This window comes from Chiloscyllium plagiosum, unplaced genomic scaffold (genome assembly GCF_004010195.1).
Source record: "Chiloscyllium plagiosum isolate BGI_BamShark_2017 unplaced genomic scaffold, ASM401019v2 scaf_52, whole genome shotgun sequence".
In the NCBI taxonomy this organism is placed as follows: domain Eukaryota; kingdom Metazoa; phylum Chordata; class Chondrichthyes; order Orectolobiformes; family Hemiscylliidae; genus Chiloscyllium; species Chiloscyllium plagiosum.
Genome location: NW_025215381.1, coordinates 907,188 through 931,489, shown reverse-complemented (window position 1 = coordinate 931,489; position 24,302 = coordinate 907,188). Strand labels below are relative to the sequence as shown.

The window sequence follows — 24,302 nt, the reverse complement described above, 5'->3', positions numbered from 1 at the left end:
TGTGAACAGAGGGAGATTCAGTGCAGGGCACCAGGGTGTGAACAGAGGGAGATTCAGTGCAGGGCACCAGGTGCGAACAGAGGGAGATTCAGTGCAGGGCACCAGGCTGTGAACAGAGGGAAATTCAGTGCAGAGCACCAGAGTGTGAACAGAGGGAGATTCAGCCAGCAATGGCAGCTGATTGGTTTGTACAATTGTGACTGGTTATGGATGCCAGAGGGAATCAACAGGGCAACTGAACAGCTAGTATGTGTGAACAATACAGGAAAAAGGTTCGCAGATTGGAAGAAGCAATCTACCTCTCGGTGTGCAGTAACAACAAGTACCAAAGCCAGCCACCTGTTAGAGGTGTATGTTGGTAAATTTACAGTTTTGTTTTGTCTGTGGTTATTATTCAATTATTTGGAATGAATAGGAATTGCTGTTAAGTACAGAAAACTGATCAATAATTGCTGCTAACTCGATTCCATTAGAAACGTAAACTGGATTTATGAACTTTGATTAAATCATTAACGTTTATGGCCACATCAGGAGTCATGGGGCTTGGGCATGGGCCATAACAACAGTTTTCTCTTGGCCACAGCAAGTTGTTGTGATCAGGAAGGCTGGCAGCAGATTTGAAAGGAATGCTTAGAAAGCAGATTTGGAATAAAATCCATAAAAGTAGGGCAACTGGGAAGGAGCAGTGCTGTGGGACTAACTGTAAAATACTTGCAAATAATTATCCCAGACACCGTGGGTTGAATGTCCTCCTGCATTTTATCACTGGTTCTATCCCATCCAAACCATTGGTGAAACTTTCACTCATGTCATAAGACATTTTAGACTGTACTATGGATTCCATTGGGCTCTGGTTCTTTACTTATTCAAGCAACATGGACATTGGTGGCGAGGCGTGCATTTATTACCCAATTCTAATCGCCCTTCAAAAGATGGTGGTATGCTGCCTTCTTGATCATTGGCAGTCCTTGGGGTGTAGGGACACCACCATGTTGTTAGGGAGGAAGTGCTAGAATTTTATAAGTATATAAGTATTGAAGAGGGAAAAGAATAAACATTGAGGATAAACTTGCAAGAGAGATCAAAACAGACTGCAAGAGATCCCTTTACTACATAAGAAAAAAAAAAGAGAGGCACACCAAAGTGATTGCAGGCCCTTTAGAGAATGAGACTGGAGCAATAATAATGGGGAAACATGAAATGGCAAAGGAGAGGAACAAATACTTAGCATCAGTCCTCATGGTAGAAGTTATTAACAGCATTCCAAAAATAATAAATAATCAAAGGACAAAAAGGAAATAAATAAAAAAAAACATTAAATGAGAAAAAGTATAAGGGAAACTAGTGGGGTGAAAGACCGACACGCCCCCTGGACTTAATGGGATGAATCTTTAAAAAGAAAAGGTAGCCGCAGAGATAATGGATGCCTCGGTCATAATCTTCCAAGTATCCTGAGGTTCTAGCAAAGTGCTAGAACATCGCCAATGTAACATCCTTATTTTAAAAGGAGGGAGACCAAAATAAAACAGGTAACTATAAGCCAGCTAGCTTAAGATTTGTTATTGGAAAAATGTTTCGGTCTATAAAGAAGAGCATTCAGAAACACATAACAAAATCAAGCACAGTTAGCATGTCTTGATGAAGGGGAAATCATGCCATACAAATTTATTAGAATTCTCTGAAGAGACAACAAGGAAGACAGACAAAGGAAAAGTGGTGGAAGTAAGCAGACCAGTTCAACAGCAATGGCCTCTTGTAACACAGTGGTTGTGCCCCTATCTCTGGGCCAGGAGGCCCAGGTTTAAGGTCCACTTGCTCTAGGAGCATATAATAGTAATTGTAATAGAACAAGTAATTAGGAAATATTGGTAAATTTATAGTGTAATATTGGGATAATGCTGCTCCTTTAACAAGATTAGGTTGCCCTTGTTTTTTTAACCAGAGGGGTCATAAAGGCAGAGGTTTCGATATGTCTGGAAATATCTACTTGAGAATGCTTTTAAGTCTTTCTTTTAAAACACTTGTGCAATCAAGGGGAGGGGCTAATTCTCCCAATTTAGGGTTTTGGTTTGGTTTGGTTTTAGCAAGCAGTCAGTACTTGAGGCTGCTGGTCAAAGGAACAGTTCCATGCTGATCCTTTCTCTCTCTCTCTCTCTCTCTGACATCTCTCCAGTAAGAACCTGTGTTTGATTTTACCTTTTTTTGCCAAAGGAGTGTGTATGAGGTTGAAGGTGTCTATTGTACCTTTAAGAGAAAGAGAATGCTGTTCTGAACTGAGAGCTCACAAGCACCTGTGCATATGGCTAGATGGCAGCCCCAGAGTGTACTGGAAATTTGAAAATATGTAACATTTGGCTGCGAAATGGATACATGAGGTTTGGTTGCTGTTTTGACAACAATTCAAATTTAACCAATAAGTTTAAATTATTCCCAGGATGCTAAAACTCAATCAAATTTGAATTCATTGTTTTGCCAACATCGGACCAAGAGATGATCCGATGTTGGGGGCATAAAACTGCAGACAGTTTGAAAATTGGTTAGACAGCAACTGCTATAGAGAGAGAGTGAATTACCCATATAACATCTTGCTCTCCAAGAAATTAGGAAACACTCTCTATCAAAGGTGTCTTTTCATGTGAAACATACTCACAGCAAAAAACAGACAACGACCCAGGGAGATCATCAGCTGCAAGACTGAACACACAGAAGACGACAGCAACTGCGTGGTTTTGAAATTAAGTTGATGTAATTGTAATAAGTGCCTTATTGGAACAGCATATTGTTTTAAGTTGGAGGCAGATAGTCAGCAGTTAAGAGAAAGGGGGCTTAGAATTGTGAATCGTTGTTGTTTAATGTTCACTTTTAGAGCTAAAAAATAAATTGATGTTACTTTCTTTAAATAGCAGAATTTGGGAGTTCTCTGTCACTCACATTTTAACAGATCATGAGGCGAGGCGACCTTTTCTGTGTGTTTGGTTTAATTAACAGATGGGTTTACCTCCATGTCATAACTGGTGTTCATTGGGATGTTGCAAATATTTGGAACAGCATCATTAAGTTGCGACATAGTCAACTGGCTTTTCAGATCGATTAAGTTATTCTAAATCTGGTTCTGTTTCATTCAGTAGTCTATAAATAAATTCTGTTTTGTGTAATACTGAGAGGTTGGGCCAGCTGCATCACTCCTGGAATATCCACTGTACACCTGCTTAAAACAACTAGTAAAGTTTAGGGTCTGGGCTACCTTCTTGAAATGTTTTGAGGTGGTCTGGGCTGCTCCATAATAATATGGAAGACAAATAGAATGTGGCCATTACTTCAATGGTGGCGGAATATGGAAACTGGGAAGTCTTGATAATACTACACAAGGCACTACTTAGATCACACCTGGAACACTGCTAACACTGCTTTCCCTTACCCAAGGAAAGATATACAGAGGAACCTCGATTATCCGAATACCAATTATCCAAAAATCTGATTATCCAAAGGAGATCTCGATGTCCCAACAGGAACATTACATCAAAGACGTGTGCCCAACACTGATCGTGTCTTTTGTTTACAGTGATTAAAAGTGCTGCCGAGAACAGTCCTGGACCGATGGGAGCACAGACACTGCCTCTAAATGACTGACCTCCCACCTCTCTCTCTCTCTCTCCCCACACTTTCCCTGGAGTTCTACACAGGGGTGTACCCTAAACCCCCTTCCTCAGATAATCTCTCTAACATGGACCTCTACAGGGCAGAGGTGGAATCTGTCAAAAAGTTACAGTAAAAAGTTGTGTGTATGTCTGCTATTTAGAGACTCATGTCCCAAAAGGCAGCAGCAACAGCAGCAGCCTTATTGTTGGTGCCCAGTCCGGCTACCCCAGAGAGGGGCGTGGCGGATGGAGTTTGGGGGGGCAGCCGGGGTAGGTGGGTGCGGTGTTTGGGACAGGGGTGGGGGGGGGGGGGGGGCTGGTGAGGGCTCGTGCGCGCTGTGCTGCTGCTAGTCTCCTGAACGGGGAGCAGACTTAATAGAAAACTCAGAGGCCCAGAGGAAAGGCATCGAATCGATTAACCGAATAATCAGTTATCCAAACCAAAAAAAGTGCCCGCCCATCTTGTTCGGATAATCGAGGTTCCCTGTACTGGCATTGGAGGCAGTCCGGAGCAGGTTCACTAGGTTGATTCGGGTGGGAAGGATTGTCTTATGAGAAGTTCAGAAGGTTGGCCTGTACCCACTGGAGTCTGGAAGAACGAGAAGCAACCTTATTGAAATATCCAAGAACCTGACGGAACTTGGCAGGGTAGATGCAAAGAAGTTGTTTCAAGGAGAGTCAAAGACCTGTTTAGGTTCTATGTATTGCATTCCATTTTACACACACAAGTTGTCTTGTGTTGTAACTTCAGGTTGAAGCCTTATTCTCTGAAGCAACTGGTGCTGTGTGCTTGGCTTGAACTCCTCAATGAACCAGGTTTGATGGTACTGGTAAAACGGTGGTATGCATGAGTTTGCAGGGCTGCGGTTGAATATAGTTTTGTGGCTCATGGCACACGTGCCTCCTCCTGGCCAACACCACATCACTGACCTCTGCAGGCCAAGTCACACAAGTGCGGTTCATCCACCGTCCCATCATCCACTGACCTGCACTGATTCTCAGGGTCTGATACCTCTAATTTAAAAAAAAAGTGATCCCTATGGTTGAGCAACTTTATTATCTCTCCTTCCTATGCCTACAACATTCTGTAATTTTTAAAGGATGCACTTTTCCTCCAAAGTTTGTCTCACTGGAAGTCATCAACAGTACAGGAGAGGAATAGGCCCTTTGACCCACGATGTTGTGCCAAACACAATGCCAAATTACACTAAGCTTTCCTGCCTGCCCTTGGTCCATATCCCTCCGTTCCCATCATATTCATGTACTTACTTAAAAGCCTCTTAAACGCCCCTATCGTATTTGCCTCTACCACCACCACTGGCAGCGGCTTTCAAACACCTACCACTCTTTGTAAAATAACTTGCCCTCACATCTCCTCCACATCTACGCATCTCAATTTTATAGTCTTCTATCAAGTCTCCCCTCAGCCTCTGCCACTCCAGAGAAAACAACCCTGGTTTTTCTAGCCTCTCGTAATAGCTCTTACCCTCTAATCCAGACAACACCCATATAGACCTTTACTGCACCTTTTTCAAAGCCTCCACATCCTTCCAGTAATATGGCGACCAGAATTGAGCGCAATATTTTAAACGCGGCCTAAAGTCTCATAAAGCTGCAGCATGATATCCTGACTCTTGTACTCATTGTCCTGACCAATAAAGGCAAGCACACCACATGCCTTCTTTACCACCCTACTTACTTGAGCGGTCACCTTCAGGGAGCTATGGACTTGAACCTGAAGATCCCTCTTGGCATCAATGCTGTTCAGGGTCCTGCCATTAAGATTACTTACAGTGTGGAAACAGGCCCTTCGGCCCAACAAGTCCACACCGACCCGCCAAAGCGCAACCCACCCAGACCCATTCCCCTACATTTACCCCTTCACCTAACACTACGGGCAATTTAACTTGGCCAATTCACCTAACCTGCACATTTTTGGACTGTGGGAGGAAACCGGAACACCCAGAGGAAACCCACGCAGACACGGGGAGAACGTGCAAACTCCACACAGAGAGTCGCCTGAGGTGGGAATTGAACCCGGGTCTCTGGCGCTGTGAGGCAGCAGTGCTAACCACTGTGCCACCGTGCCGCCCATCTACTATATACTTTTCCTTACCATTTGATCTCCCAAAATGCAATATCTCACATTTGCTCGGATTAAACTTCATTTGCCATTTCTTTACCCATGTCTGCAGCTGATCTATATCCTGCAGTATCCTTTGACAACCTTCTATACTATCCACAACTCTACCAATCTTTGTCATCTGCAAACTTACTAACCCGCCCATCGATGCTTTCATCCAAGTCATTCATATAAATCGCAAACAGCAGAGTCCCAGTGCAGATCTCTGCTGAACACCACTGGCTATGTTTTTCTGGCTGAAGATCCACTCTTCCATTACCCAGGCTTCCACGGGCAAGCCAATTCTAAATCCAAGCAATCAAGTCATGGTGCATGCTGAAAATGTGTTGCTGGAAAAGCGCAGGTCAGGCAGCATCCAGGGAACAGGAGAATCGACGTTTCGGGCATAAGCCCTTCTTCCTGAAGAAGGGCTTATGCCCGAAACGTCGATTCTCCTGTTCCCTGGATGCTGCCTGACCTGCTGCGCTTTTCCAGCAACACATTTTCAGCTCTGATCTCCAGCATCTGCAGACCTCACTTTCTCCTCAAGTCATGGTGCATCCCATGCACCTTAATCTTCTGGATATGACTACCATGAGGGACCTTGACAAAAGCCTTACTATAATTCATAGAGGCAATTTCCACTGCTCTAACCTCATCGATCAACGTAGTCACTTCCTCGAAAATTTCAATCAAGTATTACACTTGACATGGTGCATACAAAGCCAAGCTGACTTTCTCTAATTAGGCCATGCTTTTCTTAGTCTGCATAAATCCTATTGCTAAGAATTCTCTCCAATAGCTTCCCAATGATCAATGTGAGACTCACCAGTCTAAGGATTCCTCGATTATCCCTATTTCCCTTCTTGAACAGAGGAAAAACATTCACTATTCTCTAGTCATCTGGGACCTCTCTGGTGGAGAGTGAGGATACAAAGATTTTGGTCAAAGCCCCAGAAATTTCTCTTGCCTCTCTCAATAACCTGGGGCAGATATCATTAGGCCCTGGGGGCTTACCCACCTTAATGCTCTTCTTCCTTGACCTCAAAGCGCCCGAGCATATTAGCATGCTCCACACTAATCTCACTATGCTCCATGTCCTTCTCCTGGATGGATACCAACGCAAATTACTCATTTAGGATCTTGCCCACATCCTCTGCCTCCAAGCACAAGTTCCCTCCTTTATCACTGAGTGGTCCTACCTTCTCTCTAGTAATCCAATTGTTTTTAATGTGTGTATAGAATGCCTTGTGATTCTCTTTAACCATACTTGCCAAGGTCATTTCATGGTCTCTTATTGCTCTCCTGATGTCCTGCTAGAGTTCTTTTCTGCTTTCTTTACATTCTTCGAGGGCCCTGTCTGATCTGAGCTTCCTAAACTGTACATATGCTTTTTCCCTTTTGACTAAATTCACAATAATTGGGGCGGCACAGTGACATAGTGGTTAGCACTGCTGCCTCACAGCGCCCGAGACCCAGGTTCAATTCCCGCCTCAGGCAACTTCGTGGAGTTTGCAAATTCTCCCCGTGTCTGAGTGGGTTTCCTCCGGGTGCTCCGGTTTCCTCCCACAGTCCAAAAATGTGCAGGTTAGGTGAACTGGCCATGCTAAATTGCCCATAGTGTTAGGTGAAGGGGTAAATGTAGGGGAATGGGTCTGGGTGGGTTGCTATTTGGATTGTCGGTGTGGACTTGTTGGGCCGAAGGGCCTGTTTCCACGCTGTAAGTAATCTAACCTAAACATCCCTTGTTATCAGAGGGTCCATTACCTTGCCATCCTTGTCCCTGCTTCTTATTGGAACATGCTGGCCCTAAACTCTCATCAGTAGGTTAAAAACACCAACATAGTAAATGTGGACTTGCCTGAAAATAGTGGCTCCCACTTAACTTTTCATCTTGCCTAATACTGACATAATTTGCCCTCAATTTATTACATTCCCACAAGGTCCTGACTTATCCTTATTCAGAGCTATCATAACATGCAAGGGGTTGAGATCACTGTTTCCAAAATGCTGTCCCATTGAAAGGTCAGTCACATGTCCACACATTCACCAACACAAGATCCAGAATAGCCCCTCCTCTGGTTGAACTATCCATGTACCATATCAAGAAACCCTCTTTGTTAGGATGCCCCGGTTGCCCTGTCTAACCTTAAAGGAATCCCAGTCAACATCGGGGAAGTTAAAGTCACCCACTAATGACAACCCTGTTGTTATTGCAACTTTTCACAATCTGCCTACATATTTGTTCCTCAATGTCTTGGTAGCTGTTGGGGCCCCTATAGTATGACAGAATGATTGTGTCCTTCCTATTTTTGAGCTGCATCCATATTGCCTTAATGTACGAGCTCTCCATGTGTTCTCTCGGAGTGCAGATGTGACATTCGCCTTGAGACATTCTATCTTATCCCTTCCTCAATGAAATCTCTATAATGACCACTTCATCATAGTCCCACGTATTAATCCAGGTACGTGCGAATCACTTTGGAATCTATTTGATTGTTAAAGGTGGCGTTGATTCCCTGGTTAACGAAAGGTCAAGAAACAGCGTAAGATGAAGAAAAATGATGTATATAACTGATGTCAGGTGGAGAATAGAACTGAGAATCAGACTCAATGTGGAAGGTTCAGAGATGTACTGAAAAAACAAATCAGAGAAGCAAAGACAGAGAATGCGACAAGAATCTGGAGCACCGGTTATAAAGGTAAGGTTGCTATGAAAAATCAGTCGAGATGATGGCCCATAACATGAAAATGATCTCTATGTAAGCGCATATGCGGTCATATGATGTGGACTGCAACATATAAAGCAAACATGGATACGACTCCTTCGCTGCACTCACCCTGTTGCTCTGCCTTCTCCACCCACCACTCTGATGGGGAGGGGCCTTTCCTAGACCTGGGAGATGCTCATGAGCTGCAGCCACTGCAGGGCATGTTCTCTCAGGCGGACCCCTGAGTGTCCTCCTAAGGTCAAGGCTACCTATGGAAGGCCACTGTGTCATTACAGTAGACGTCTCACTTCTGCAGAGTCAAGATTAGAGTGATGCTGGAAAAGTACAGCAGGCCAGGCAGCATCCGAGGAGCAGGAAAAGAGATGTTTCGGGCAAATGCCCTTCATCAGGAATGACGCCTGATGAAGGGCTTTTGCCCCGAAACGTCGCTTTTCCTGCTCTTCGGATGCTGCCTGAACTGCTGTGCTTTTCCAGCACCACTCTAATCTTGACTCTGATCTCCAGCATCTGCAGTGGCCACTTCTGCCTATTTCACTTCTGCAGTTACCCTTCAAAAGCCTTGCAGTCTGACTCCATTACCCACACTATGCAGGATATCACTCAGGTTACCGAGTCCTGGATCACACAACATTCTGGTAGCATCACCTTCGAGACTGATTATTGGTTTCCTTCACTTCAGAATGACAATGGGAGCCTCTTTGCATACATGTGGCCTTTGTGTCACCTAAGAATAGTGTTTGCAGTGTAAATCAGTGTAAAATGTTGGTTCAGCTTCAACTGGAATACTGCATCCAATTCTGGGCACCGCATGAGGAAGGATTTGAATGCAGAACTTCAGTTATGTGGACAGATTGAAGAAGCTGAACCCCTGTTTGTCTTGAACAGAGTGTTTAAATAAAATTTGATGGACGTGTACAAAATCATGAGGAGTCTGGATGAATGCAACAAAAAGGAACTGTTCTCACGGCCAGGGGATCAGGAACTAGAGGGTGATTGATAAAAGGAGCAACAGAGACACAGGAAGAAACTTTCTCTTGGAGTGAGTGGTTAGAGTTGGGCATGTACTGTCCAAAGGTGTAGTGGAAGTAAGGTCAAGTTTAAACAGCAAATAGTCTAAATTAGACTGAAGAGAAAAAAAAAAATTGGTCTGCTGTGGGGCACTGGCTCTAGGTGAGTTGCTCCAGTTGGGATACAATGATAGGCTCAATGGCCTCCTCCTGAGCTGCAGCCATTCTACAATTCTGAGTTGCTGTTGATTCATTAGAAAGAAATAATTTGTAAAAGTGGATTAGGGAATCCTAGGAGCTCGGTAAAGCATTTTTATCCCCAAAAAGAATGGAAGTAGACATAAAACATAAAGGAATATGAGGCCATTCAACACTGCGAACCTGTTCTGCAATTCAATTAGATCACACATGATCTTAATTCCAACTTCAATTATCTGCCTTCATTCAAACCCCATGATGATCCTAACTAACAACAGAATCTACTGACCTGGAGAAAACATCAATTGAGCTCCAGCCTTTAACGTTTGGCAGGTTTGTACTCTTCTGTATGTTGGGAATTGAAAAGCCTGGTTCTAAATTTCAAGATTGTAGTCTCATGCTATGATTCTTTTTCCCCAATAGAGGACATAATTTCCTTGATCATTTATCCAAAATGAATTCAATCAGCCTGCCCCACCACTCTATTTAAGTAAATGTAAATTATGTCTGTGCAAGTTGTCCCCATCGTTTAACTCATTCCACCCCAATTGAGAGTGAACACCCCCAAGCCACCCTTCCAAACCCGAAACCTAATGTTCTCACCTCTCAAATTAAACCACACTCTGAACACCATAAATATATCTGATCTCCAAAATACATAAAGGACATCAAGGCAGCAATAAATTGTCAGAGCTTAGAGGTTTTACCAATCATGAGAACCCGAACAGACTAGGCTCTTTTCAGAAGGCTGAGGGATGACCTGATTAAGGTATTTAAAATGATGGGGAGAGTTTGATAGGGTAAATGTAGAAAATATGTTTCGGAAAAGAGTAGGAACTCAGGATCGTCAAGCTTAGACATTCCGAAGAAACCCCAATGTGAGTTCAACAGAGAGGTCTTCACTCAGAAAATGGGACATTCTGGAACTCGCTCCCACAAGGAATGGGCAGGGATAGCATTGTTTGAAGGGGGAAGCTGATATGAGGGAGAAAGGAATAGGAGGATATGCAGGTAAGACAAGATGAAGGTGGGTGGGGATGCTCATGTTCAGAATGGTCCACCTCTCTGCTGGAAGTACCGTGCGTACAGTGCGAATTGCTCTCCTACATTTAGCAGAAGTGCAGCACATTCCTGTCGGGTTTTGGAATCTAATTTACCAGTAAACTATTATGAGCAATTTAATTTTCAAAGTTAATACAGCCCTTTCAGAAATCCATATCCTCGCACAGTGCTTTACAGCAGACTAGATGCTGTGTCGAAACAGGTTGATTGCAACTTGTCAACAGCAAGCTCCCACAGAGAGCAGGGAGGTAAACGAGTGGACCCGTTTTACAAGTGATGCAAAGACAATGCTCTATTACCTTCCTCAGTGGTGGTAGTGGCAGCGGTGGCTCTGCGTGTTTCTTCCCTTCGAGGGATGGTGTCACAGCCCAACACGGTCACTTGAGTGCACTTGCCGTACAGGTCAACCACGCCCCAAACCCGTGGGGGCAGCCCTGAGGCTGCCACCCCACAGTCTCGTCCATTCACCCACAGGTGCAGCTCACCCCCCGCAGTCCGCTGAATGCCCACTTTGTCACCCTCACTCAGCTGGTCCAGGTCTTGGCCGTACTCCTCCAGTACTGATCGCCCATCCCGCAGCACCGAGCAGCCCGAAATGATCCAGGAGCCACCCTTCAGCCCAGTGGCACTGCTGGGGAAATCCAACGTACTGGGATCCAAGGCAGTCACTCCAATTTCAATCGAGCCACTCCAGGAGTTCACCTGCACAGCAGAGGCAGAAGAAGCCATTAGAAACATTGAAGCTAATTTTATCACTCAATTTTGAAGATGTTTGGGTCACTGGTAAGTCGAGCATTATCTCTTACACGTGATGTAAAAACCATGTCTTTTCACTTCTGTGTATTTTTGATTGTGGGTTGCAAAGAGAAAACAACCCTTTTACACATCAAGGATTGCTGCTGGATTACTACAGTTTTGAAAGCAGGTGACCAGACTCTACGAGTCAGTGCAGTTTTACACAGTTCCTTGTTCAAGCAGTAATTGAACTGCAGTTTGCAGATTAGCTGGAGAGAGGGGCCGTGTCCAAATGGAGGATCAGTTGACTACAAGTAGCTGATTTGCCTGTGGACTGCTGATCAGCTATTGATGACAAATGTCTCCTGCCTGTCAACAACAACATAATTCATTATCAGGGAGCTGAACAGCTTCAGGGGCCAACCAGGAAGTCATCAAACCTCCACCACCTCAGGTACCACGACTGTTTTGGTAGAAAAACCAACTTGAATACTTAAAATTATTATTTCTTATTATTTATTATTGTGGGTTATTATTTATTCAACAATTGCTGTAACCTAATAAGTAAGTCAAAGATCTTTTATACATATGCACTAACCAACCTGTACCTCCTACAGCTAGGGAAAGCAGCCAGAGACAGAACACCAAGAAGCAGCATTCTGATGCGCACATGAACCAACTCAGCTGACCCAATGAACAGAGATCACTGACTGAATTACATTGCCTGTCTTCCCTCTATCCATGACACTCATTTTATTTTTTTCTGTCTCCTCACATGCTTTTGGGAGAGTAAATAATGGAACTCAAGTTTTATTTAGTCGAGTTATGTCAATGATTTTTAATTGTTTGCTCGTCTGTTTAATTGTAATAAATATCAATTCTTGTTGAATACAGGATGGGTACACGAGTAGGAAGGGTTTGGAGGGAAATGGACCAAATGCTAGCAAATGGGACTAAATTTAATGAAGATTTGGAGGTGCCCGTTTTGGACTGGGGCGTACAAAGTTAAAAATCACACAAAACCAGGTTATAGTCCAACAGGTTTATCTGGAAACACTAGCTGCTCCTTCATCAGGTGGTCGACAACCTGTTGGACTATAAGCTGGTGTTGTGTGATTTCTAACTAGATTTATTTAGGATATCTGGGCAGCATGGATGAGTTGGAACAAAGGGGCTGTACAGCTCTATTTCCCCACAAGGTAACCCTCTTGTCCCAAGAATCAGTCAAATGAATTTCTGCAACTGCTTCTTTCATATCCTTTCTTACAGAATGAGAATGAACTGTACCCAGTACTTCAGATGTGGTCTCAACTGAAGCAAAACTTCATTACTTTTATACTATATTCCCCTGTCATAAACAGCAACTTTATTTACTTTCCTAGTCATTTGCTGTAATGCGTGCTCATGTTTTGGAAGGCGATGGCTGAGCAGTATTATCACCAGATGTTCAATCCAGCGACCTAGGTAATGGGGACCCAGGTTCGAATCCTGCTACGACGGATGGTAGAATTTGAATTCAATTAAAATCCAAAACTAAAAATCTAACGATGACCACAAATCCAATGTCAATTGTTGGAAAAACCCATCTGGCTCACCAATGTCCTTTCAGGGAGAAATCTGCCATCCTTACCTGGCCTGGCCTACATGAGTGCAGACCCACAGAAACGTGGTTGACTCTCAACTGCCTTCATGGCAATTTGGGATGGGAACAAAAGCTGGCCTAACCAGCAATGCCTGCATCCCGTGAATGAATTTTTTTAGACTCCCAAATCCCTCTGTTCTGTAAACTTTCTCGATTTAAATAACATTTTTTTTTGTTCCAGTCATAGTGGACATTTTCATGTTTTATCACATAATTTTCCATTTGAATCAGGTAGCTCCCCAATGGTCAGGCACCCACTGATATTTGTCAGTGGTGTGGCCGTTCTATATCCATGAGTTTAGCTGGAATCACTGGGTTATTTGATATGGAGTGTCAGGAATATCTGGGCCTGAAAAACAGATCATTGGAGAATTGTGTATACTCTTAAAAATGTTTTTAACTTTTGCGATAATTTAGTATAAAGCAGGATTTAATTGCCAGCACATTATTCCAGTGTGACATAACAGCAACTGCAAGAGGTTAGATGCTGAGGAATTAATTCCTTTTGCTGCAGAACCTTAAAATCAGACACAATTCTAAACTGAAAACATCAGTATTTAGGAGAGAGGAGGAGGAACTTCTTTACTTAAAGCCTGGTGAATCACTGAGATTTGCGTGACCCCAGAGAGCAGTGGAAGCTCAAATCTGACACACTTCCCATCCCTGTTGCGGGGTCAAAGTCCTGGAATGTTTTTCCTAACAGCACTGTAGGTGCTGTGATGATACAGTGGCTGTAAGAGGTATGTTTTGTCTTAGTTTTTTTGGAATAGAGGTTTTAAGGCAGAGGCACTGAGTTGTTTTTTGAAAACCCTTAAAGCAAACAGCTTGAGGCGCCTTGGGTTCTTGTTAAGAACTTGGAGCAACAGAAACAGTGAGAGTTGGTGGGGTGAAGCTCCCACAGAGCCAGGATGATGTTTAGTTTTAGGTTTTTAGCAGGTTTTCACTGCTGCTGGGTCTTGAAGTACGGCTTGGAACTCGTTCCCTGCTTTTCATTCTCTCGGAGTTTTCTCGCCTGGACTGGAGAACTGTCTGAGAGATAATCTATTTTTCTGAACTTGTCTTTTGCCAAAGGTGTGTTTATGGGATGTTAATATATTGGAACAGTTCACTGGCAGTAGTCAATAATCTATTATTCTGATTTGCTTCAAATCTGCTAGTTTGACCAGTCGAATTGCATCTGGAATGCAACACCTTCCGTTTACCTTCAAAATAAGAAAACGTTTCGGTCTTGACTATCCTCTGAATATATTTTGAGTGGTTTTAGTCAGGCCTATAACAGTGTCCAAACAACACATGGATTGCAGTGGTTCAAGGCGGTGGCTCACTCCCACATTCTTCAGGACAATGAAGGATGAGCAATAAATGCGAGCCAAGCCAGCCACACACACATCCCCATAAGCAAATTTTGGTCCTGCTCTTCTTCAGTTTTACTACCTCCTTGGCTTTGTTGTCTTGTTTCTCCAGCCATACTTTCAAAGAGCAAGGAACACTAAAAAGACACCAATAAAAAGCCTGGAGAGGTATAGTTTAGGGTGCGTCTGCTAGGTTTGTCACTCTCAGGCAGAGTGGTTGCAGAGGAATTGCACTGACAAGGAGGCAGAGAAGTGGCTCTCGCACCCAAGTACATCCTAAGAAGCAGCAAGCACATATCACCATATAGATAATGAACAAATTGAAAGTGAAATAACAAAGATGATTAAAATCTCAACTGGTTCAGGAGTTTCCTTCAAGAAGGGAACATGCCGGGGCTGTGCACATGGCTATAATCTCACCATAGTAACTTCAGGTATTTGAAAATTTAAGATACTGACTTTGAAGGGATGGAGGAAGGACTATTTGTTTTCTTCAGGGAAAAGTGAAAATGGAACATTAAGAGGTTAGTGGTGACAGTAATACACTGGATTAATGTTCATCACTGTACCATACTGGTGGTGACAGGTTTGTCACTGGATAACCCTCAGGTACAGTGCTGGTGGGGACAGATCTGTGACTGGATAACCCTCGGATACAGTGCTGGTGGGGACAGATCTGTGACTGGATAACCCTAGGGTACAGTGCTGGTGGGGACAGATCTGTGACTGGATAACCCTCGGGTACAGTGCTGGTGGGGACAAGTCTGCCACTTTGTAACACTGGGGTACAGTACTGGTGGGGAAAGGTTGGTCACTGGATAACACTGGGGTACAGTACTGGTGGGAATAGGTCGGTCACTGGATAACACTGAGGTACAGTACTAGTGGGGAAAGGTCAGTCACTGGTTAACCTTTGGGTACGGTATTGATGGGGACAGGTCTATCACTGGATAACCTTTGGGTACGGTACTGTCAAAGTGGTTTGTTCACCTCACAGGCAAATACACTACCAACATTCTCTTGGACTTCGGTGAAATGATGTCGGATATCAATAATAATTTAGTGACATGCTGTTTAACCTCTCTCAACCTCTTTGTACTAAAGCCAAAAGAACATCTTCCAGTTTTGGGAGGGGGGGGGTCGAGATGTAATTTCTGTCTGTTAAACTCTTGAAACATCAAAAGCAAAGTCTTTGTTTCAGAGCTAGCTTTACCCTGCTGGTGGTGGAACCTGGAGCTTCGAGCCGAGTCTGTTGTTGGTGCTTACTGACTGCGGCCTAGAGCCAGTTCCCTCGACTGCTATGACGATGCCCCTCTTGGCACAGGGCCATCAGTACTCTGTTGCCCAAAATTGGGAATATCAATTTATTAAAGAACGGGGTCAGGTCTCCCTCCTTAGCACGGATGACAAAATCTTCGCAGAGCGCTTTTGTCTCACTTTGGTATCATGCTGGACCACAAAACCCAACTCGATCACATCAGTCCCAGGCTGGAGCATTGACAACAACATCAACCTGGCCCGGACATGACCCATCATTCCCAGAGGGCTGGTCTGTCGAGTGCCTTTCTCTTTTTTGATCATGAAAAGGCATTTGACAGAGTGGGTCATGAGTGTTTCCTCAGGCCTCTGTCAGCCTTTGGTTTTAGTCACCCAGATCCAACCTCTGTACACTGCTGTGGAGTGTCTAATGAAGGTTAATGGGTCCCTGACGGCACCCCTATGTTTTGGGAGGGGAGTGTACCAGTGTCGCCCCTGTCCGGCCAATTGCATTCTCTTTAACTGTGCTTCTTTACAATGTGATTGTCATCTCTAACTCTGTGTGGAGGCGGGGTGGTCCTTTCGATATACACCAATGACATATTCAGGTTTATGGACGGGACTGACTCTCAGAAGATGCACAAGTGCCAGAAGGTTTATTCTGTGGGGTCCTCCATAAGGATCAACTGGACAAAGTGTTCAGGACGGAGATGTGTTGCTGGAAAAGTGCAGCAGGTCAGGCAGCATCTAGGGAACAGGAGAATCGACGTTTCGGGCATTAGCCCTTCTTCCTGAAGAAAGGCTAATGCCCGAAACGTCGATTCTCCTGTTCCCTAGATGCTGCCTGACCAGCTGCGCTTTTCCAGCAACACATCTCCATCTCTGATCTCCAGCATCTGCAGACCTCACTTTCTCCTCAAAGTGTTCAGGACTTCCAGTCAATCTACAGCAGATGGACTCCCTGCAGGAGCAGCTCCAGTGCTTCTCGTAGAGTAGCACTCACTTTCTCTACTTGGGATGCCATCTTTGCCCTGACGAGGAATCCTGGCGAGCAAACTGGCATGACTTGAAACCAAGATGATCACTCACCGAGGTCATGAGACAGGAGTGTTGTCTCACACGGTGCGAGTGCTGATCATAAACCAGCTGTTGGCTGCAATGCTATGGTACCAGCTGCTCACATTGGTCCTAACCTCTGGCTTTGTCAAACCCTCCAGAAGAAGCTTGTTGAGTTTTTCTGGGACAAAAGGCAGTGCTGCTGCAGCAGTTCCTGCTATAGTCCCAAGTCTACTGCTTGAAGACAGGAGTCAGGCGCCAGTGTGCCTCCGCATCTAGATAACAACTTTCCACCCTCAGGCTCTGCAGTGATATCTTTACATCAACCCACCTCCACGCTGGGGGGCCCCTTATGACATATTTCTTCTATCAGGTGCGCGGCCTCAACATCGAAGCGAGGTTCCTGTTCACGGAACAGTCTCGCCCTCTGATGTCCTTCCAGGAATTACCTAGCTTCCACTGGGGCTTGATCACAGTCTGGAACACGGTCAGGTCATATTGCAATGCTCCTCCTGTAGGAGTGGCAGTTATTGTAAAGGAGCCACTGCTCACGAACAGGTTCCTCTGTCAGCGAGCTCTCTACTGCTGCAAGGAGGGGAGGGCTAGGGATGCTTAGCTGACCAGGGTCAGGGACGTATTAGATGGCAGAGGAGGGGGCTGGATGACCCCGCACAGCTGACCGAGGGGGTGTTGGTCAACATCCGTTTTGCGGGCTGACACCTGAAGGACAAGGTGCTCGGCCTCCATGCCTCATGCAAGATCTTCGTGGCTCAGGTGTGGTGGGCTTCTGGATGAACTGAGCGCTGCCCATCCAGAACTCAACAATTCCTATGCAAAAGACCCTTCCCCATGACGTGGCGCCCCACAATCTGAACTGTCTTTGGGAAATCCTGTGCAGGCTGCTGTTTTGCATGCTCTCCACTTCTGCACCTTTGCCTGTCGCTTGGACACCATTTTGCCCTCGAGCGGCAAAGATCCCCTGTGGGTCGTCCCCTATTCCTTTGGGGATGCTTGGTGGAGAATGCTGCATGTGGCAGTCCCACACAATCACAGACTAAGTACATCCACTGAGTGCCAGGCCACGTGTAGATTTTGTGACAAGTAGGTGTGAGTGCGTCATGTCAATGTAGAATGTTTCAGTTTGCAAGCCCTGTTCAGTTTCTGAAGGGGCTGCTCCTTCGAATTGGTTGGACTTCAGTCCTATGCTCCTGATTTAAGGGCATTCAGAGCAGGCTGACTAGTTGATGGGCCTTCTTCTGGGTCTGGCCAAGGTTTCTAACAATCCTGACTGTCTGCCCCTCTTTCAGAGTTATGTTTACACGCAGGTGTCCCTGGAGAGGGAACATGCAGTGCTCACCAGCGCAGTAGAGGTCTTTAAAAAATGATGAACAGCGCAGGGGTTGGGATGCATCATCAGCCCAGACAACACAGGTTGACAGGGTGGTGAAGAAGGTGTTGCTTTCTTTCATCAGCACAATTGAGTATGGGAGTTGGGATGTCGTGTTGCAGCTTTATAGGACATTCGTGACGCCACTTCTAGAATTTTGCGCACAATTCTAGTCATCCTACAGGAAGGATGTTATTCAACTTGAGAGGGTTCAGAAAAGATCTACAAGGATGCTGCTGTTACTGGAAGGTTTGGGTTATAGAGAGGGGCTGAAGGGACTGGGGCTTTTTTCACTGGAGTGTCAGCAGCTGAGGGTGACCTGATAGGGGTTTATAAAATCATGGGGGGCATGGAGAGGGTGACTGGCCGAAACTTTTTTCCAAAGGGAGGAGTGTCCAAAATTAGAGGGCTTAGGTTTAAGGTGAGAAGGGAAAGATATAAAAGGAACCCGAGGGGCAACTTTTTCACACAGAACGGTGGTATGTGTATGGAATGAGCTGTCAGAGGAAGTGGAGGAGGGCTGGTACAATTACAACATTCAAAAGTCATCTGGATAGGAATATGAATAGCGAAGGTTTAAAGGGATATAGGCCAGAGTGGAATGTCTGGTCAGCACAGACGAGTTGGACCAAAGGGTCTGTTTCCATGCTATATGACTCTACGAGTCAATAATATTATTTTAATTTACTAAGTTTCTGTTTCATTCTACAAGTTTCTGTTCGCTGTTAATTTATATTTGATTAAGAAGTTGGGAGTTTAATCTGTTTTTAACCCATTGCTGGCCTTGTCCTGGAGTGTTTGATGGGGATTGTGTCGATGGACCTTTACTTCCCAATTACTTGGAGTTCAAAGAGTGGAGATAGCTTTACTCCATATTTAAACCTCTGCTGTTCCTATCCTCGGAGCGTTTAATACAGATGTCACTTTATTTCGAGATTCCTTTCAGCTTTAAGAGTAGAGGGGGTTTTAATTTCAGTTTTAAAACTGTAGAGGATGCTCTGATTTTGGTTTATCATAGAATCCCTACAGCGTGGAAGCAGGCCATTCAGCCCAACAAGTCCACACTGACTCTCTGAAGAACATCTCACCCAGACATACCCACACCACTCTATTGCCATAATCTGCATTTCCCATGGTTAATCCACCTTTCCTCACATCACTGGACATTATGGGCAATTTAGCATGGCCAATCCACATAAATTGCACATTTTTATGGGAGTAAACTGGAGCAGCCCTAGGAAAGCCAAGCAGATATGAGGAGAGTGTACAAATTCCACAGAGTCAGAGTATAGCACAGAAACAGACGCTTCCATCCAACTCGTCCATGCTGACCAGACTGGGGGCCTGTGACCAGTGGAGTGTCACAAGGATCGGTGCTGGGTCCACTTCTTCTAGTCATTTATATAAATGATTTGGATGTGAGCATAGTTTGCAGGTGACACCAAAATTGGAGATGTAGTGGACAGCGAAGAAGATTACCCCAGATTACAACAGGTTCTTGATCAAATGGAGAAAGTAAGGTCTGCAGATGCTGGAGATCAGACCTGGAAATGTGTTGCTGGAAAAGCGCAGCAGGTCAGGCAGCATCCAGGGAACAGGAGAATCGACGTTTCGGGCATAAGCCCTTCTTCAGGAATGAGGAAAGTTTGTCCAGCGAGGTCTGCAGATGCTGGAGATCAGAGCTGAAAATTTCATTTCCCCTCCTCCCACCTTGTCTCAGTCAAATCCATCGAATTCAGCACCGCCTTCCTAACCTGCAATCTTCTTCCCGACCTCTCCGCCCCCCCCCCAGTCTGACCCATCACCCTCACCTTGGCCTCTTTCTACCTATCACATTTCCGACGCCCCTCTCCCAAGTCCCTCCTCCCTACCTTTTATCTTAGCCTGCTGGACAAACTTTCCTCATTCCTGAAGAAGGGCTTATGCCCGAAACGTCGATTCTCCTGTTCCCTGGATGCTGCCTGACCTGCTGCGCTTTTCCAGCAACACATTTCCAGCTCTGATCTCCAGCATCTGCAGACCTTACTTTCTGCATTTGATCAAGAACCTGTTGTAATCTGGGGTAATCTTCTTCGCTGTCCACTACACCTCCAATTTTGGTGTCACCTGCAAATTATGCTCACATCCAAATCATTTATATAAATGACTAGAAGAAGTGGACCCAGCACCGATCCTTATGACACTCCACTGGTCACAAGCCCCCAGTCTGTAAAGCAACCCTCCACTACCACCCTCCGTCTTCTACCTTTCTGTATCCAAATGGCTAGTTCTTCCTGTATTCCATGAGATCTAACCTTGCTAACCAGTCTCCCATGGGGCTCTGCCCTCATCAACCCTCTTTGTTAAAACTCAACCAAGTTTGTGAGACATGATTTCCCACGCACAAAGCCATGCTGACTATCCCTAATCAGTCCTTGCTTTTCCAAATACATGTACATCCTGTCCCTCAGAATTCCCTCCAACACCTTGCCCACCACCAATGTCAGGCTCACTGGTCTAGAATTCCCTAGTTTGTCCTTACCACCTTTCTTAAACAGTGGCACCATGTTAGCAAATCTCCAGTCTTCCGGCACCTCACCTGTGACTATCGATGATATAAATAGCTCAGCAAGAGGCCCAGCAATCACTTCCCTAGCTTCCCACAGAGTTCTAGGGTACACCTGATCAGGTCCTGGGGATTTATCCATTTTTATGTGTTTCAAGACATTAAGCACTTCCTCCTCTGTAATATGGACATTTTTCAAGACGTCATCATCTATTTCCCTACTTTCTATATCTTCCATGTCCTTTTCCACAGTAAACACTGATGCAAAGTACTCGTTTAGTATCTCCCCATCTCCTGCAGCTCCACACAAAGGCTGCCATGCTAATCTTTGAGGGGCCCTGTTCTCTCCCCAGTTACCCTTTTGTCCTTAATGTATTTGTAAAAACCCTTTGGATTCTCCTTAACTCTATTTGCCAAAGCTATCTCATGTTCCCTTTTTTGTCCTCCTGATTGCCCTCTTCAGTATACTCCTGCTACCTTTATACTCTAAGGATTCATTCGATCTTCTCTGTCTATACCTGACATTTGCTTCCTCCTTTTTCTTAACCAAACCCTCAATTTCTCTCATCATCCAGCATTCCCTATACCTACCAGCCTTTCCTTTCACCCTAACTTGAATATATTTTCTCTGGATTCTCATTATCTCATTTCTGAAGGTTTCCCATTTTTCAGCCGTCCCTTTACCTGTGAACATTTGCCCCCAATCAGCTTTTGAAATTCTTGCCTAATACCGTCAAAATTGGCCTTTCTCTAATTTAGAACTTCCAACTTTTAGATCTGGTCTATCTTTTTCCATCATTATTTTAAAACTAATAGAATTATGGTCCCTGGCCCCAAAGTGCTCCCCCACTGACACCTCAGTCACCTGTCTGCCTTTTTTCACCAAGTGCAGGGCAAGTTTTACACCTTCTCTATTAGGTACGTCCACATACTGAATCAGAAAATTTTCTTGTACACATTTAAATTCCTCTCCATCTAAACCCTTAACACTATGGCAGTCCCAGTCTAAGTTTGGAAAGTTAAAATCCCCGACCTATTCTATTATTATTCTTATTATTCTTACAGATAGCTGAGATCTTCTTACAAGTTTGTTTCTCAATTTCCCTCTGACTATTAGAGGGTCTATAATACAATCCCAATAAGGTGATCATCCCTTTCTTATTTCTCAGTTCCACCCAAATAACTTCCCTGGATGTATTTCTGGGAATATCCTCCCTCACAGCTGTAATGCTATCCCTTATCAAAAACACCACTCCCCCTCCTCCCTTGCTTTCCTTTCTATCCTTCCTGTAGCATTTGTATCCTGAAACATTAAGCTGCCAGTCCTGCCCATCCCTGAACCACTTTTCTGTAATTGCTATGCTATCCCAGTCCCATGTTCCTAACCATGCCCTGAGTTCATCTGCCTTCCCTGTTAGGCCTCTTACACTGAAATAAATGCAGTTTAATTTATCAGTCCTACCTCGTTATCTGCTTTGTCCCTGCCTGTTTGACTCGCTTCTTTTCTTAATTATACCAGTCTCAGATTGATCTCCTTCTTCACTATCTCCCTGTGTGCCACCCCCACCTAATGTAATAGTTTAAATCCTCCCGAGCAGCTCCAGCAAATTTCCCTGCCAGTACACTAGTCCCCTTCCAATTCAGGTGCCATCCGTCCTTCTTGTACAGGTCACTGCTACCCCAGAAGAGATTCCAATGATCCAAGAATGAGAACCCTTCTCCCCTGCATCAGCTTCTCAGCATGCATTCATCTGATCTATGGTCCCATTCCCACCCTCACTACCAGGAATTTTGATAGGGCCAATGTTGATCAAGTTTTACTTTCTGTTTACTTTCAGTCTGAAAGAGTAGAGAAAGCTTCACTCTGTATCTAACCATGTACTGTCCCTATCCTGGGAATGTTGGATTGGCATAACATATAAGCAGCATTACTCTCTATCTAGTCTCAAGCTGCCTCTGTCCTGGGAGGGTTTGATGGAGACAGAGTCGAGGGACCTTTACTCTGTACCTAACCCTGTGCTGTACTTGTCTTGAGAGTTTATAATGGCTGACATCTGGTGCACCCCATCATGCGAACCACTCAAGAGCCCTTGGCACCAGATGGTGCAGTTCAACTTGACCAAAGCTCTAGCACCAAGCCAGCGAACCAAAATATCATCTTGGTTTCTTTCCCTACGTTAGCGCTGCCCAACCCATTGAGCCCTTCTGGGACCTTCTACCTACGCTCCATCCTCTGGCACCTCTTGCACCTGGGCTCTCGCTGGGAGTTGGCGTTGTACATCACATTGGCCTTACGGAGCCGGTGGGGGGAGTGGGTATGATAGCTTTGAGATGGCAGCTAATGATATACTGGACAGGAATCTTTACCAAGTGACGGGGTGAGGGGGGGGGTTGAATTTTAAACTGGATGGAGTGTGGAAGAGGCTATTTAACAGTAATGTTGTGGCAGACAGATGCCAGTCTGGGGCTGAGGCTCCTCTCAGATGCGGGGTGGCAAACTCCATCTTTTAAGCCCCACTCCTTGCATTGTGGGGAGGGGGGGGAACACATAATAATTATTAAATATTATTTAAAAACGCAATCTTAGAGAGGAGGGGGGTAATCCCGACCCCCCCCCCTTGCCTTGTCCCCTGAGACTCCCCTTCCCCTGCATCTCCTGGTGTAGGCCTCAATCACCGGGGTTTCTTGTCGAGTTCACCCTCCCCCTCCCCCGGGTGGGGGTTATATGTCTCTCCCACCCCCAGGGACTCACCTTCCTGTCGATCCGCACCTGAAAGAGCTGCCCGTCCCCCAGCGGCTCCCGGCTCATCGCCAGCCCGTGATTGAACTCCTCGGTCGGCTTGTTACGCTTGGCCGTGCGGTTGCCGTTCAGCAACGCCACCAGTTTGCCGGTCCTCAGGTGGAACTCGGCCGCCATTGCCAGCGCCGAACGAGAGAGAGAGAGGGGCTTAACCCCCACCCCCCTGCTCCCTTCCCCTCCCCCTCAGGCCCGCTCCTGCTCCGCGACAACCGCCTCTTCGCGACAGCCTTCCCCCCCCACGGGCTGCAGGTCGGGGCGCGAGACCAATCTGCTCGACGGCTGCGGGGCAGCTGTTCGATCCACTTTACGGCTGCGGGGCGGTTTCCCTTTCTCCCTCTCCTCCCCCACCCACAACAGACGCGCCCCGCTTTACGACACCATCGCGCGTCAGGTTACCGCCGGCCTGTTGCGGTGCCTTTCGCTTTACGGCTGCGGGGTGGATGTGACGGTGGGCGGGGTCAGGGAGGGTGGAGACACAGAGGGTGACAGGGACAGAGTGGAAGGGGGTAGGCCCACGGCCTGGAACACAGGGAATGGTGAGGAAGGGAAGATAAAGGACATAGAGAGAAGGGGATGTGGGTGGGAGAGAGGAACGGTGGGCGGGGTCAGGGAGGGTGGAGACACAGAGGGTGACAGGGACAGAGTGGAAGGGGGTAGGCCCACGGCCTGGAACACAGGGAATGGTGAGGAAGGGAAGATAAAGGACATAGAGAGAAGGGGATGTGGGTGGGAGAGAGGAAAAGGGGACGGGGACGGGGACGATATCGTT

At 45.6% G+C, this 24,302-nt stretch overlaps 2 protein-coding genes across 4 annotated transcripts in view; one reads left to right on the top strand and one right to left on the bottom strand.

Annotated features, from left to right (window-relative positions):
• The window catches only part of neurl4 (neuralized E3 ubiquitin protein ligase 4), a 136,327-nt gene extending 112,616 nt beyond the window's left edge, over positions 1-23,711 (bottom strand). The window contains exons 1-2 of the mRNA XM_043686888.1: positions 23,486-23,711; positions 11,031-11,461 (exon numbers count right to left, since the gene is read on the bottom strand). Of these exons, the coding sequence (XP_043542823.1) occupies positions 11,031-11,461; positions 23,486-23,650 (596 nt within the window). The 5' untranslated portion in view covers positions 23,651-23,711. The remainder of the gene's footprint in view (positions 1-11,030; positions 11,462-23,485) is intronic.
• Positions 23,712-23,956: 245 nt separating this feature from the next.
• The window catches only part of gps2 (G protein pathway suppressor 2), a 43,590-nt gene continuing 43,244 nt past the window's right edge, over positions 23,957-24,302 (top strand). Inside the window, exon 1 of one of the 3 annotated variants that reach the window (XM_043686896.1) lies at positions 23,957-23,981. The gene's annotated coding sequence lies outside the window, so the exon portion shown is untranslated. Of the gene's footprint in view, positions 23,982-24,031; positions 24,070-24,132; positions 24,217-24,302 lie in introns of those variants that run through there. The other 2 variants (XM_043686898.1, XM_043686897.1) reach the window with 2 other exon arrangements.